The 16617-nt window shown below is 43.7% G+C and overlaps 1 protein-coding gene across 3 annotated transcripts in view; it reads right to left on the bottom strand.

Annotated features, from left to right (window-relative positions):
- SASH1 (SAM and SH3 domain containing 1) overlaps nt 1–16617 on the bottom strand; it is a 346563-nt gene that overhangs the window by 95721 nt on the left and 234225 nt on the right. For all 3 annotated transcript variants that reach the window (XM_018053320.1, XM_018053321.1, XM_018053322.1), the window contains exons 3-4: nt 8589–8639; nt 8417–8466 (exon numbers count right to left, since the gene is read on the bottom strand). In XM_018053320.1, coding sequence (XP_017908809.1) covers nt 8417–8466; nt 8589–8639 — 101 coding nt within the window. The remainder of the gene's footprint in view (nt 1–8416; nt 8467–8588; nt 8640–16617) is intronic.

The following is a 16617-nucleotide window of genomic DNA, read 5'->3' as shown; positions in this document are numbered from 1 at the left end:
TAGCACGTGAGTTCATGAAAAATTAAATGATCAAAGCACAATAAAAGCGACTAGCACCAGTGTCCAATACGCAGAAATAACCCAAGGTTATTACACTGCTATAGTGTTAACAACAATGATGCTGCTGCTGCTGCATGTGACGGTATATGAAGAGACATCAAATGTTCCTGGATTCCAAGCGGTAGAAAGAATACAGCCAGCAAGGGGACTGAGAAAGCATTCAAGCAGAAGCGATCCTTAAAACAGGACTTAAAAGAAGGAAATGCTTTCCGGTCAGGAACACCAGACAACTCAGGAGGGATTGGAAACAAGCTCCAAGGCCTGGAGCTGGGCCATGTGGCTGGCAGACGGGAAGATGAAGCAATAAAGATGGGCTGGGTCTCTATTAGGGGGTGCTGATCAGCAAGGTGAAAACCTGAAGAGATCCTGAGGTCCCTTCAGGATCTCAGCGTCCTCTTGGTGTGCTGGGACCTAATCATATTTCAGGGAGTAATTTCCTGAATTACTCTTTTCTAGTTCACCAGAAGAGTGTTAGGGTCTTCCTTGGAGTAGTGAAGATGACAAAGAGGGACATGGGTCACGTTACAGAAGTAGCAAGCAACAAGATTTGGCAGAGGTCTTAGAATCAGGAATGAAATGCAGAAGTAATAATGTAAAGCTCTGTAAAGTGCAGAAAGTAGTCCCTGGGAAAAAGGGGGAACACACGGTCAGAGAACAGGTATTCACAGAGAGAAGGAAGGAGGATAAAGGAGCAGTTCTACCATAAAAATGTGCAGCTTGGGGTGACTGGAATGGCAATGAGCAGACAACCAGCAAGAGGCTGAAACAGGCACGTCACCAGCTTGGCGGAAGGGTCAGAGGGCGCACTGTAGATCCCACACAGCTGCCCAGAGACAGCAGTTCAAAGCCACGGGTGGGTATAAGTATCTTGGGAGAGCTTGCAGGCTGGATAAAAGCTCCAGCAGGATAGCCAGAGTAAGGGGTGGAAGGAACGCAGGGAGTTGCCAAAGAGTGGGCATAAAGTGAGGGGGAGAAACTGGAAACCACAATGTCACATACACACACACACTAAGGCTGGAGAAAGCAATGTGACCAAGAGAGAATGTGAGCCAAATGCAGCAAGCATCTAAGGGCGGGGTGGGGCATTGGACCTTGGGAAGAGCATCTCAGCAGGGAATGAAGAGAGGAATTCAGCTTTAGGGGAAAAGTTCAGCACTAAGTGGGGGAGAGAAATGGAATTATGGGAGGATGGCGAGATTCTCACAGGGTGGAAAGGAAGTAAGCATTTTTATGAGTGTGTGCTCACTCTCCCACTCACTCATTTATCCAAAGTCTTTTATGTAAAAGATCCTGGGCTCCCACCTGTGTGTGGGAGGTCACACACACACACACACACGAGCCCATAACTGCTGTCCACTGCTCCCTCGGTGTGGGCGGTGACTACACACACACACACACACGAGCCCGTAACTGCTGTCCACTGCTCCCAGAGCAGGAGTGCTCAGGGGTGACGGAGTCCAGTAGCAGGATGCTCTATCTCCACTCTGCAGATTAGGGAGGACCTCCAGAAGAGGCAGGACCAGCACTGAGTTGTTAAGGGTGAATGAAGCCTGCACAGGTAAGGGGGGCTGGGGAGGATGGTGAGCATGAGAGACAGGACACCCCATCAGGAGGAGGAGGATGAAGCTCAGTGTCCATGGGAGAATGTGGCCCATCTGGGAGACCGTAGGAACTTAACCAGCCTGAAGAGCAGATCAAGGGAAGAGATGGCCAGGCAGGCAGAGGGCAGGTTAGGAGGGGTGCAGAAGGAGAGGCAGGCAAGACCAGGAAAGCAGGCAATCAGGTGAGTGAGTAGGCAGGAGGTGAGACAGAGTAAGGGGGACCAAGGGTGTCTTCCCTGGAGTCAAGAGGCAAAAGGAGGGAAAGACAGAGATTTTTGAGTGGGTGGGGGCTGCAGGAAAGAAAGCTGACACCTTCAAGAGCTACCAGCTTGCCAGATGAAACAGATGAAACAATCTGGAGAGTGATGCAAAGTTCAAATGGAACAAATGCTTGCATAGAACATTTATAAACTCTATTCTATGCATTTTATCCGACTACAGAACACTGCTCCCACTGTATTTATCTTCCTCTTCCATCACACTGCTATATATTTTTAGACTTTTTCACCATAAAATAGTTGAAGTGTAGTCACAGGTAATGAAAGAAAGGGAAACTAAATCAGCGAATTTTCAACTCTAGTGAAAGACTTAGGAGAAAAGAACTTATAAATATTGGCGAAGGTGAAGTGTTGAGATTTATTTTGGCCCTTGCTGTCTCTATAGATAAATTTAAGAGACCCAGTATATATAAGAATAAAACTTGCTCCTACTTCCAAGGGAACATCAGAAGTGCAAGTTTTAACTGCTGTTATTTACAGAATGCTAATGAACTCATTTACTTCTTACCTCTCTATTTGCATAAGCAATACAACAAGCACTTTAGAATTAGACCTTCAAGGTTAGGAGCATGAATTTTTAAGTGGGATTCAATCTGGGCTCTGTCACCTGTTAGTTGTGTAAACATGGGCAACTTATCAACCCCTCTGTGCCTCAGTTTCTGCATTTGTCAATGGGAAAACAACACCGAGACACTGGACTGTGTTCACGGCTGATGCTCAGAGAACAGCTGCTGTGGGAAGAAATGAGTAGGGTAAAGTGGAGGGTGTTGGACAGGGTTTCTAGAAAAGCTTTGTAAATGATGTGCCCTTGGCTTTTTTACCTTTGTGAGATGTCAGGGGAGTTTGTCATTTCCTTGGTTCTGTGCTGCCACAGCAAAAATTTGAAGTGACGGACAGACCAGTGTTACAGCTCAGTTTAATTTGGCAAGCAAAGGAAAATACATCCTCGAGGCATGAGGGCGGGCTGACCCAAAAGACACCAACAGAAGCCCGTGGCTCAATTTTGGCTCCTCTTTTTATATGTTTTTTCTCCTCCCCTTGAGCCTGTGCTGTGAAACTGGGCTAGTCAGGAGGGGGGTTTGCTTCACCTGGGGTTCTCACTCGGGTCCTCAGATCTTCCTTGGTTCTACTTTTGCAGGCTTTTTCCTTGCTTTGTCTTTTAGCCACCGCTATTTTGGACTCCATTTTCCTATTCTAAGTACCTAGCACCTTTTACGTTCTTCCCTTTATCCTGCTTCTCCTTCCCTCCTGGAAGAGGCAGCAGCACTTTAAAACTGGAGGAAGGAAGGAAGGGAGCACAGAGGAAGGGACGAGGGAGGGCGGGAGAGAGGGAGGGAAAAGGCAAGGAAGGCGGGAAAGGAGAGTCTGAGTTCCCGAAGGCTTGCTTGAGCTGCCGTGCCAGTCTTAGACCTGCCCATGAGCATGAACATATCTAGTGAAACTTCCTTAGTTAACAATACTACTTGTCAGGTTTTCTGTTATTTCTAACTAAACTCTGTTGGCACAACCTAAAAGTTGCAAGTTAAGTTCAATCTGAAGATCTTACTGAAGACTATAGCTCAGGGGACAGCTGCTCAGAGAGCTCTGAAAGGACTGATCCTAGGAGACCAGGGAGGAGCCAGGATAAACAGGGATTTTTCTTTCCCCCCAGAGGGGGAAAACATCAAAAGATTACTACTAATCACCAAAAAAAAAAAAAAAAACCACCAAAATCCATATATTTTAAGTTAATTGTTTTGGTGACTTTCAACAAATTGTGGAAAATTCTTAAAGAGATGGGAATACCAGACCACCTGACCTGACTCCTGAGAAATCTGTATGCAGGTCAAGAAGCAACAATTACAACTGGACATGGAACAACAGACTGGTTCCAAATCGGGAAAGGAGTATGTCAAGGCTGTGTATTGTCATGCTGCTTATTTAACTTATATGCAGAGTACATAGTGAGAAATGCAGGGCTGGATGAAGCATAAGTTGGAATCAAGATCGCCGGGAGAAATATCAATAACTTCAGATATGCAGATGACACTACACTTATGGCAGAAAGTGAAGAACTAAAGAGCTTGATGAAAGTAAAAGTGGAGAGTGAAAAAGCTGGCTTAAAACTCAACATTCAGAAAACGAAGATCATGGCATCTGGTCCCGTCACTTCATGGGAAATAGATGGGGAAACAATGGAAACAGTGAGAGACTTTATTTTGGGGGGCTCCAAAATCACTGCAGACAGTGACTGCAGCCATGAAATTAAAAGACACTTGCTCCTTGGAAGAAAGGTTATGACCAACCTAAATAGCATATTAAAAAGCAAGTCATTCCTTTGCTGACAAAGGTCTGTCTAGTTAAAGCTATGGTTTTTTCAGTTGTCATGTATGGATATGAGAGTTAGACTATCAAGAAAGCCGAGCGCCAAAGAATTGATGCCTTTGAACTATGGTGTTGGAGAAGACTCTTGAGAGTCCCTTGGACTGCAAAGAGATCAAACCAGTCCATCCTAAGGGAAATCAGTCCTGAATATTCATTGGAAGGCCTGATGCTAAGGCTGAAACTCCAACACTCTGGCCACCTGATGTGACGAACTGACTCAATGGAAAAGACCCTGAGGCTGGGAAAGATTGAAGGCAGGAGGAGAAGGGGATGACAGAGCATGAGATGGTTGGATGGCATCACCAACTCGATGGACATGAGTTTGAGCAAGCTCCAGGAGTTGGTGATGGACAGGCAGGCCTGGCGTGCTGCAGTCCATGGGGTCGCAGAGTGGGACATGACTGGGTGACTGAACTAAATGAACTGATGTATGGGAAGATGCAGGAATCTGTGCTGTTTGAAATTATTCCTTAGGTATGCATCTTAACAGGGCCAGGCTCCAAAGCACAGAATGCCTCCAGTTTTTTTCTCCATATAAAAGTCCCTGGGGTTGGGGCTGGGGGCTCTGCAGTGGCTGATGGCTCCACCTTTACAGAACTGTTGTGGAGGGAAACATTCCTGGCCTGCACCCATTCCATATAGATATAGTTATAGAAGATATTTTCCAACAAAAATTATTTCTCTCAGTTATTCTTGAGAATAACTGGTAAGTAACAAGAAACTTTAATAAGCATTCACCTTTTCAACCAGTCAACACAAAGCCAAGATTGGTGTAGTAAAATGGGTAGTCTCATCAATAGGCCATGTAAATAGATATAAATAGAAGAGCTCCGTCGGCCTTCTTTAGTATATTTTCAGTGAAAGCATATGGAGGGCCTACAAACTGTAAGAAAAAAAAAGGATGAATGGAGACTTTGTCAGACTAGGGAGGGAGGGAGGGTGGGTGGCAGCTGGCAGGTCCATATTCCATCCCCCCACCTCTCTCTCTCTATCCATGCATCCATCCACCCTTTCACCAGGCAGGTCCTGCATATCTCAGATGGTAAAGAATCTGCCTGCAATGCAAGAGACCCAGGTTCAGTCCCTGGGCTGGGAAGATACCCTGGAGAAAGGAATGGTTACCCATTCCAGTATTCTTGCCTGGACAGTTCCGTGGACAGAGGATCCTGGGGGGCTACAGTCCATGGGATCGGACAGGACTGAGGGACTAACACTACATATCTGGAGACCAGAGTCCAAGGAACCTGACTTGTCAGGGTGCTCAGGTGCTGTCCTGCCAGATATATCAGAATTCTCACTGCTGGTCTACCCAAATAACCCACCTCCTGGGTCTTTTCCAGCCAGAGCTATAGTACTGCAACTTGAAAACTTTAAATGCTGTTGAATGCAAATTACAACTGAGAGAGGTGATGATTTGCATTACAAGTAACACCTGATACCTTCCTTAAAACAAGTTTTCACTGGGGGAGAAGGAAGGGCAGGGGTGCTGAGGCTCCTAAGACTACTGTGTGGGGAGGAGACAGTGGCTCTGGAAGGCAGGAGCCCCCAGGGACCACATCTCAGCTCCCGCATTTCCTGCTGTCACCTGTGCCTCCGCTCCTAAGGTTGTGCTGCTGTTGATCTGTCCACTTGTGTTTACTGAGTTCTCTTGCCTTTTGAATAAAAAAGTAGAAGAAACCTTCTGCCAATTAAACGGCACTGCTGACTCAGAAGGGTATTATGGTTGGCAGACACTCTGTAGTCATTAACCAGATACAACCAACTGGTTTGCCAGGTCATCCTCCAGGGCCTGCAAAGTTACCAGCAAGCATCTTCATTTGCAGAATAGCAGGATTTTGCATTCCAAAGTATTTGCAAGTACACAGAAGTGTAAAGTAGAGAGCCAAAACATACAAAAACTGGTGAGTCTAAGTAGAAGTCACATGGGAGCTCATCACAAAATTCTTGAAACTTTTCTGTAAATTAAAATTTTTTCAAGTTTTTTTTTAATAAGATGTATTATAGTTTTCAAAAACCATTAAAAGGGAAATGGAGGAAAAGATGTACGGAAACCTTCGAATTATTTAGAAACAACTAAATTCAAGGAAACCATCTACTAGAACATGGGCTTCCCGGGTGGTTCAGTGGTAAAGAACCTGCCTGCCAACGCAGGAGACGCAGGTCCAATCCCTGGATCAGGAAGATCCTCTGGAGGAGGAAATGGTAACCCACTCCAGTATTCTTGCCTGGAAAATCCCATGGACAGAGGAGCCTGGAGGGCTACAGTCCATGGGGTTGCAGAAGAGTCGGACACGACTAAGCAGCTAAACAACAACAACAATTTACTAGAACAGAAGCAAAATGCCTGTATGACAGATGGGGAGGCTGGGGGTTGTCAACAGCTCTGTGTGTGTGTGTGAGAGAGAGAGAAATTTGGTAACCTCGGGAGGCTGTTAGTCTATCTCTGAACCGCAAGAGTCATGCCACATTTCACCAAGTGGAGCACATAAACACGGAAAGAATGACTGCCCACAATTGAGGGGAAGGAGAAACACCAGCCTAACTAAGATGAGTATAACTTTGGTGAGTCACTTCCTCTGAGGAGGAAAGTGACTTGTCCCCTGGTAGATTCAGAGACTGAGAGATCACCTGAGCTCTCAGGCTGAATCACGCCACAGGGGTAGCAAACCAGGTCGGAGGAGCCCATAGCCTCTCATGCGGAGCTGCTGCTCACCTTCAGTTCAACGTTACCACACCTCCAATTTCAAAACTGAGGTCAACTCAAATCTCTTGGCTACTTCAGCCTCCACACTACTAAGTCCCCAGGAGAATACATGCAACTAAGACAAAGGAAATTCATGCTTATGGCACATTTCTCTTTCAACCTCGAGGGGGCAACGGCCTGGGATTTCTTCTGCTCATCACCCCCGACATTCCCCAGGCCTGAAATTGAATCCGCTCAGTGAGACGGAAGCTTTGGCACGGCAGCCTCCACTCCTGGAAGCCGCGTCCGTGCCAGCGCACACACACGTGGACGGATTAGGCAGAGCTGTGCTGTAAAGCACACACACGCTTGCCTAACGTGTGCTTTTCATTCCAGAAATACTTTTGACGCCTAAGCCACTTCTATGCCTCCCTTGGCCTCAAACAGTCTAAGTGGCTCTGTGCCAGAGGAAGTGTCTGTTTAAAGATGGGGACTTTCTCAAAATTTCTTTACCTCAGAAGATCATAAATAGAACCTTTTAGCATAATTATGATGGAATAAAGCAGAAAAGGGAAAGAAAAAAATTGCTTCTTTTTCTTAAGTGACGTAAAAGAAATACTGGAAATATAAACTATAACATAGAATTATCTTCCATGAGAGTCAAGATTACAGGGTCCAAGTTAGGACAAGTAAGCCAAAAGTACTACCTTTAACGGGAAAGGTTAGTGAGCATTTACCATCTTCTGTGACAAGTGTTTATTCTTGTTTTAAGGTGGCTCAGTGGTAAAGAATCTGCCTGCAATGCAGGAGACCCAGGTTCAATCCCTGAGTCGGGAAGATCCCCTGGAGCAAGGCATGGCCACCCACTCCAGTATTCTTGCTTGGAGAATTCCATGAACTGAGGAGCCTGGCAGGCTATAGTCCATGGGGTCGCAAAGAGTCAGACACATCTGACCAACTAACACACACACACACACACACACACACACACACACACACACACACACACACTTCAGAGCGAGGTGCAGAGGGGTATTATAATCATTGTTTTATTCTGGAATGTATTATACTTTTGTACTTTGCTTCTTTATGACTTCCATCCTATATCAAAAACCAGTGTAAAAGAAGAAAACTATTTTGGTTGACTTGGCTGTCTCTTCCTTTTCTCCACGCTCACTTCCAGATATTTCAGGTTCACTTACAACAAGGAGTGTGAAATCAATAACACTCTGCAGAATCCTTGGGCATCACCAATTGAATTTACAAAATACAGTCATCCACCTACATACATACACACACACGCAGGAAAATAACTTCAAGTTCCATAGTACATACACACTATGAATACAATCACCTATCCCATTTCCATCAGAAAGGCCCTAAAAGACACCTTAGAAATTCCGCTCCAGGACAGAAGGAGGAAAACTTACTTTCTTTCCACTTCTGGTGTTGACACGGCGCTACAGAAGCCAAGTGACTCCTAGGAGAGAAGATTCATAGGGTCAGTGCAGGCAGAAAAGCAGACTTCATCTCATTTTTACATAATACCACTTTTTAAAAAAGACAGAAGCAAAAATAGATGATTAAAGTCACTGTGCTTACTTCAATCTGGGACCGCAGCTGAAGTGACGTGGGGCTGGCTTCGGGTTTCTCCTAAAACAGAACAGATGCTGGTTTAACGAGACTTCCAAACGTGGCACACACCAGAAAAGACAAATAATGTGTAAGAAGAGATGGGGGAGAGTTGGGAAATGCTAGGTTACAGTGGGAGGAGATAAACAGATTATCTGAAAAAAACTGTTTTTTAAATGAGACCCCTTGCCTTTTAAAAGTGAACTGTTTTCCAAATTACATCGCTTGACACTGGTGACAGTTTTATTGCAGAAGAGAAAAGCACAATCTAACTGAAGAGTATGGAGAGTTAATGGTCAAATGATTTTCCGGATGAGACTAGGCCGTCACAAAGACACAGAATTTACTACGGTCCATTTATGTCATGAAGTCATAAAGAAGAGGCAGGGGATTCAAGGATTTTAGAGATAAAATCACAGAGGACAATACTCTTCATTTCACAGTTTTAAAAAACTGTACCCTTTCGAAAGAAAAAAAAAAGATACACCAGTTACCTGTGATTAAAAAATATATTGAAATAAACAGGATCATGTCATTATTAGAAGTGCCATGGCTACTATAGAGAAATGAGTTATACAAGTAAACAGGGCGCCACACTGATATTTTTTCATAAGTAGAGAAAAAATTCAAACAGGTGCTAAAGCAAAGGTTCACACCAAAGTGCGGTCCAAGACCAGGGTGGTCCCCAGCTGATCAGTAAGTCATAAGCAGGAAAACGGGCAGTTTCAGAGGAAGGAGTAATATCACCAACATTTATATAAGCTTGAAATATGAAATTGTGAAAGTTTTCCGATAATCCTATTGTGTTCTTAAAGATCACTGTCTTCTTTGGGACTACATGGGTACTTTATGAAGACTGTTTTCTTAGCTAACATTAGTCAGTTAACACTCAGGAAATGGGCAAAGATCATCTCAAATTACAAATTCTCACTTGCATCTAATTGTTTTTTTTTTAGTTTGACTAATTCATCTTTAGCACAATTATAAATCTAGACCAATATTTTCAAATGCAGCCATGAAATGTAACTCCAAACAAAAGTATGAATGTAAACAAGGTAACAGGAATCTGGTACAAATACAGAAGATAAAATGAGAGTGTTGGAGTGGTTACATCTGAGAATGGGGTGATGTGGATAGGCAGACCACAGGAGAAAACTGTTCTAATGGACTGGCAACCCACTCGACTCCAGTTCCAGGACCTCATTTGTCATGAAAAAATATCAGAGTGGTATGAAGTCCCACTGAACTTCTCTCTGGTTAACATTCTCCTGGTTTGTATTACCACTTTCGTTTATAATGATCAAATATGTATTGTCATAAAACAATAAATGGAAATGTTTGAGTTACATTCCAAGTCTGATTGGTATGACGTCAGACTCAAGTGCAATCAACAAAAGGGATGTGTACTTTGGAGGTTCTTGGTGCTTAGAAACCTATCTGGTGCCCTGATACCAAACCTTTTAGGATCAGTGCATAGAGAAATTTACAAATTTCAACTGTAGGAAGTAAGCAAAAGTAGACTTTGCAATTTTTTCATCTTAAGTCTTCCCATTCAGGAGGGTATGGAAGCCTCAGAATTATGACTCAACTCTATTAGTTCCTCTGAAATTTCCTCTGAAATTGTCCTTCTAGCACCCAACTCCATACTCATCAACACAAAGTAACTGATTCAACTCTTCCTGTCCTCTGTTCTTAACTTTCTTTATATTCCAAGTCTCTACTTACGAGATAATGCAGATCATGATAAGAAATTACCTACTTTTATTGTAATTTTTATCTTCACTTTTCTAATAAATTTTATTTATTGGTGCATCATTTGTTACTCTACATAATAAACACAATATTTATGGTATATTATGCAAAAAGTACCCATTCCTGCATACAAAGCTGATGCTTGTTAACAATCATATTAAATGTTTGATGATCTGGAACTAATACTCTAAAACAATTCATTTTCACGTGTTAGTTTGTCACTTATAATAGACATTTGACAGTGCTGTAGCTACTTAGGAAATTGGTTGGGGGTGTAAGTTTGATGTATAATGCATTACAATTCACCCCATTAAAATAATGGACCCAGTTAGTTTCTGTGCAGAACATCTGTTTTATCAGGAACAGAATATGTTGAACAGGAGATCTCGCGCTGTGATTGTTTCTAGTGCTTTTCCACCCGCAGAGTATGTCACAAACAATGTGATTCAGAGCAAACATTATTAATTTCATCTCTCAAGGAGAGACAACCACCATTATAATGAGGGATTTCTTAGACTAAATGTACCCTAAAGTAAAAACACTACACAAGTGAGGAGAAGCTTCTAAAACTACCCACTAAGTTAAGGACCTATTTGATGTTTGGTGAGAAAACAGATTGGGCTCTTTGGCAAAATTCCACTATTATGATATTGATAGATGTCACATGATATTAATGACAAACATGCGAAAAACTACCATTCTGTCATGCCCTTGTGAATATGATGAAACCCATGTGGACCCACCATCGAGCCTAAGAAACAGAACATCACAATAAAGAGTTAACACTAAAAAAAAAAAGAGAGAGAGTTAACGCTAGCAGGTACTGATGTACAGTTGGATAAAACGCCTTCTGTGCAGACCATGAGACAAGTTTGGAAATGTGTCATACACACTTGAGGAAAACAGTGCTGGACAGTTTTTTATTCTGTTTAGCACTAAAAAAGAAATAGATTTCTTCCACTGCACAATGTGAAATGAAAAGGTGTGAAAAAGCCAGGCAGAAAGAGCACCATCACTGGTACTGTTTGCAGACATGTATGTATACATGTACGTATACATGTATGCAGCAATAAGGGGTATTGCTTACATAATAAAGAAGGATTCAGCTCAAGGTGGGCAGAGAATGTGCAGCAAAACAGATGGACCTAGAGATTATCATTCTAAGTGAAGAAAGTCAGGTAGAGAAAGTCAAATACCTTATAATGTCACTTATATGTGAAATCTAAAAAAATGATACAAATAGACGTATTTACAAAACAGAAACAGACTCAGAAAGCAAATCTAAGCTTATGTAAAACAGAGGGAAGGAGGAATAAATTAGGAGCTTGGGATTAACAGATACACACCACTATATATAAAATACATTTTAAAAAGGTCCTACTGTACAGTACAGGGAGCTATATTCAATATCCTATGATAAACCGTAATGGTTTCTATTTTTTTGGAATACATACGCACACACACACACACACAGCTGGATCACTCTGTGGTACACCAGCAACTAACATGACATTGTAAATCAACTATACTTCAATTTTTAAAATTTAAAAGAACTATTAAAAAAAAAAGAATGGGCAGAGAAAGGCTCCTCAACATCTTCCTTCCCTGTCCAGTTCCCAGTTTAGGCTGCCCCCTTCTCCGTTCCTAATTCAGCCAGTGTAATGAGGGGAATAAGCTATGGTTTTTCCAGCAGTCATGTATGGATGTGAGAGTTGGACCATAAAGAAAGCTGAGCGCTGAAGAACTGATGGTTTTGAACTGTGTGTTGGAGAAGACTCTTGAGAGCCCCTTGGACTTCAAGATCAAACCAGTCAATCCTAAAGGAAATCAGTGCTGAATATTCATTAATGGGATGCTGAAGCTGAAGCTCCGATACTTCGGCCACCTAATGCGAAGAACTGACTCACTGGAAAAGACCTAATGCTGGGAAAGATTGAAGGCAGGAGAAGGAGACGACAGAGGATGAGATGGCTGGATGGCATTACTGACTTGATGGACATGAGTTTGAGCAAGCTCCAGGAGATGGTGATGAACAGGGAAGCCCAGCATGCTGCAGTCCATGGGGTCCTAAAGAGTCGGATATGACTGAGCCGCTGAACTAAACTGAATGAGGGGAATGACACCATCCTAATGGCACAAAGAGAAGAGGAACTAAAGAGCCTCTCGATGAAGGTGAGAGAGGAGAGTGAAAAAGCTGATTTAAAACTCAACATTTAAAAACGGAAGATCATGGCATCTGGTCCCATCACTTCATGGCAAACAGTGGGGGAAAATGAAAACAGTGACAGACTCAGTAGTCACAGTGTGGAATTCTAATCACTAAACTGCCAGGGCATTCACTAGAAGGATCCTTAAATACCAATGATTGATTATTTCTGCAATGGCTTCTGTATTTCTGAATTGGTGTAAACACCAATGATTATTCCCGCAAAGGCCTCTGCATTAAGTGTGAAAGCACATAATACTTTTATATTTTTAAGCATAACTATTCTAAAAAATTAAATCTGATAATAACTTTAGTTTTATCTCAACAATCAAATATTTCTTAAGAAATATCAAAACAATTTCTCAAATTAGGCCATGCCCTGTTTAAAACACTTTCATGAAGTTAAAAAATTTTTAATAACTTATGTCATAAAGCTATGCAAGCAGCTTATATTTAACAATAAAGGTCCATGATGATTTTAGAAATAATCTCATATTCATAGTTTGACCGAAAGAAACTAAACCATAGTACTATATAGTTTTTTTAAGAAAGGAATTAGATGACAAAAAAAATTACTGAGGGGAAAAACCTCATATCTGTTTCTTGTCAAATTGGACAATTTCTGGAAACAATTCCCTGAATGTTTATTATGTCTAACAGGTATGCACATGCATGCTAAGTCGCTTTAGTCATGTCTGACTCTGCGACACTATAGACCATAGCCAGCCAGGCTCCTCTGTCCATGGGATTCTCCAGGCAAGAATACTGGAGTGGGTTGCCATGTTCTCCTCCAGGGGCTCTTACGGACCCGGGGATTAAACCCGCATCCCTTTGTCTCCAGCACTGGCAGGTGGGCCCTTTACCACCAGCACCTCCGGGGAAGCCCGTGTCAAACACAGAAGCAAAAAAACAAAAGTGTTTCAAGATGACGTAAGTGGTTTCCTAAAACCAAAACATGAGAGCATGTGTGTGCTTCCACCCACTTGGGCATGTGCACACACACTCACACATGGGCAACACACATATACACACAAACACACTCTGCGGTCACACCAGTGAACCAACCAATGAAGTTGCTCAGTCGTGTCCGACTCTTTTTGACCCCATGGACTGTAGCCTACTAGGCTCCTCCATCCATGGAATTTCTCCAGGGGATCTTTCCGACCCAGAGATTGAACCCAGGTCTCCCGCATTACAGGAAGTCGCTTTACCGCCTGAGCCACCAGGGAAGCGGTCACACCAGTCGAGGTCAAATAGGAAACTAAAGTTCTGACGTTCCATGGCTGCGTTTTCACTCTGAAGTGCTACACTCGCTGTGCAATATACCAACATCAAAATCCACTCATGGCAGAATAGGGCCTGGAAAACAAGTACCCGGCCCTCACTCCCACACCAACTTCGCTTTCATGTTTTCGTGGAAATCCACACCTCTCCCTCCCTTAATGCCGGCAATGCTGGAAGCCAAAGGAACTTCACAGCTGAGAAAGCAAGAGGGATAAACCCGTCTGCTGTTCCAAAAGCAGGGAGGAATAACATCAGGAGCCCACCAGCTCTGCTTAGCACCAAGTTCTCCTTCTCCACCTCAGGTACAGGAAGAGGAAGGCGGAAAAAAGCAAGAGGGCTGTGTGCTTACAACTTTCAGCCACAAGTGAGATGCAACAGGCTCTTACCAATGTATTCAATGCATGGCAGCAACAAAGCTCTGAATTGCCAGGCAAAGGTGCTGCTGGTGGTTGATGGGGACTTCCCTAGTGGTCCAATGGCTTAGACTCCACATTCTCAATTCAGGAGGCCTGGGTTCGATTCCTGGTCAGGGAACTAGATCCCACATGCCTTAACTAAAGATCCCACATGTCACAACAAAGCCCTAGCACAGCCAAATAAATAATTTAATTAATTAAAAAAAGACACATGTGAAAAAAAAGACACATGTGGCATTCATCACTTAACAGGGAGACCGAAGTGATGGCAGGTCCCTGCTGGCCATGTATCCTCCCCTTGTCTGACTCCTCCATTCCAGCCCGTCAATGCGGCATGTGTTCATTCTACCCAGTTTTAAACCTCAGTGTTTTCTTGGGAATTTTCTCACTCCCATCACATTAGGAGATGCAGCTTCTCCCTTCTCACAGCCAACGCATCTGCTCTCACAGATACCAGCTTCTTTGCCGTCCCCCTCACAGAACTGGACCACAGTGCACAGCAGAGTGGGAGATGCTGACTTCAAGCTGGTAGAATTATGTTCCAATCTGGCTCTCACTTTAGATCTCAGTTTTATTTTATTTGGTTTTTCCAATGGCAACAAAAGATAAACAGACCATTTGATTGTCTTCAAGTTCCTTTCCGACTCTGAAACCCCAAGCTGCAGCAGCGTCATGCCCACTCAAGCTCTACTGTTCAATAAACCTTGAAATCCTAATGCTTTGTCTTTGGTATTTAAAGTGCTTCATGCATGATGAGCGAGGAGATCAAACCAGTCTCCTTGGTCAATCCTAAAGAAAATCAATGTTGAATATTCACTGGAAGGACTGATGCTGAAGCTGAAGCTCCAATCCTTTGGCCACCTGATGCAGAGAGAGTCAACTCATTGGAAAAATACACTGTTGGTGGGAAAGATTGAGGTCAGAAGGAAGGGGGGACAGAGGATGAGATGGTTAGACTGCATCACCAACTCAATGGATATGAGTTTGAGAAAGCTCCAGGAGATAGTGAAGGACAGGGAAGCCTGGCATGCTGCAGTCTGTGGGATCGCAGAGTCAGACACAACTGAACAACAACATCACGAGCATTAGAATCACCTGGAAGCTGGTTAGAAAGGCAGTCTTGGGTCCCACTGCCCACCTCCTGCATCAAAATCTGCAGTTTACCAAGATCCTCAGCTGATCCATATGCCCACATCAATTTGAGAAGCACAGGGCTTTGTACTCTGTGTCACGTCTATGTTCCAAAATCCTTTCCAAAATGTGGAAACACAGTGCAGCCAGGATAAAGGTCACATTTCTGAAGGAGAGGCCCACTGAACCAACTGGTCAGCTCATAAACCCTCCTCTTAGAGACTGGGTGTGGGTCCACTGTGCCCTGAGTGGATGCTTTCCTCGTGTCTCACTCTCACTCGTGACTGCCTGGAATGCCCTGCTGCTTCCTGTCCACCCAGATCCTAGTCCTCCTTCAGCTCCAGCTACAAACCTCTCTCTCCTGTAATCTTCCCTGCCCAGCTGTGTCTTAAACACTATGCCTGAGGGTCCTTATGTGGAGGTACTCTTAGGCTTGGGGCTTCCCAGGTGATGCTAGTGGTAAAAAAAACCTGCCTGCCAATGCAGGAAACAAAGAGACGAAGGCTTAGTCCCTGGGGCAGGAAGATCTGCTGAAGGAGGGCATGGTAACCCATTCCAGTACTCTTGACTGAAGACTCGCAGGGACAAAAGAGCCTGGTGAGCTACAGTCCATGGGGTCACAAAGAGTCGGACATGACTGAAGTGACTTAGCAGACACACACTCTTCTGCTCACTTTACTTTATTTCCTCAAAGAAAAGGGCTTCCCTGGTGGCTCAGAGGGTGAAACATCTGCTTGCAATGCGGGAGACCCGGGTTCGATCCCTGGATCACCAAGATCCCCTGGAGAAGGAAACAGCAATCCACTCCAGTACCCTTGCCTGGAGAAAGAATCCCATGGATGACGAATCCGACTCTTGGCGACCCCATGGACTATAGCCCGCCAGGCTCCTCCGTCCGTGGGATTCTCCATGGAGCAATGAACAAGACGGATCCCTCTTCTTGTGGGCGTTTCTCTCCAAAGTCTTGCACAGGCTCTCTGCTCAGGAGAAGTGCTCGAGGGCTATCTATTGATTTGATTTGCTTAAGCTTGTTTATTTTGCCAGTGATTCTGACTCTTCCACTGATTTCTGTTTCAGGTCTCACTGACTGGAACATGTATTTTCATGCTTTAAGACTTCTTTCAGGTTGCAGGGAGTTACATCAGTAAGTAAAAGCAATTCAGCAAATACTCTCAAAATGATCTACAACTTAGATCTGTAAGAACTTAAA

Source organism: Capra hircus, chromosome 9, assembly GCF_001704415.2.
Source record: "Capra hircus breed San Clemente chromosome 9, ASM170441v1, whole genome shotgun sequence".
NCBI lineage: Eukaryota > Metazoa > Chordata > Mammalia > Artiodactyla > Bovidae > Capra > Capra hircus.
This window is presented reverse-complemented; position numbering and strand designations above follow the sequence as displayed.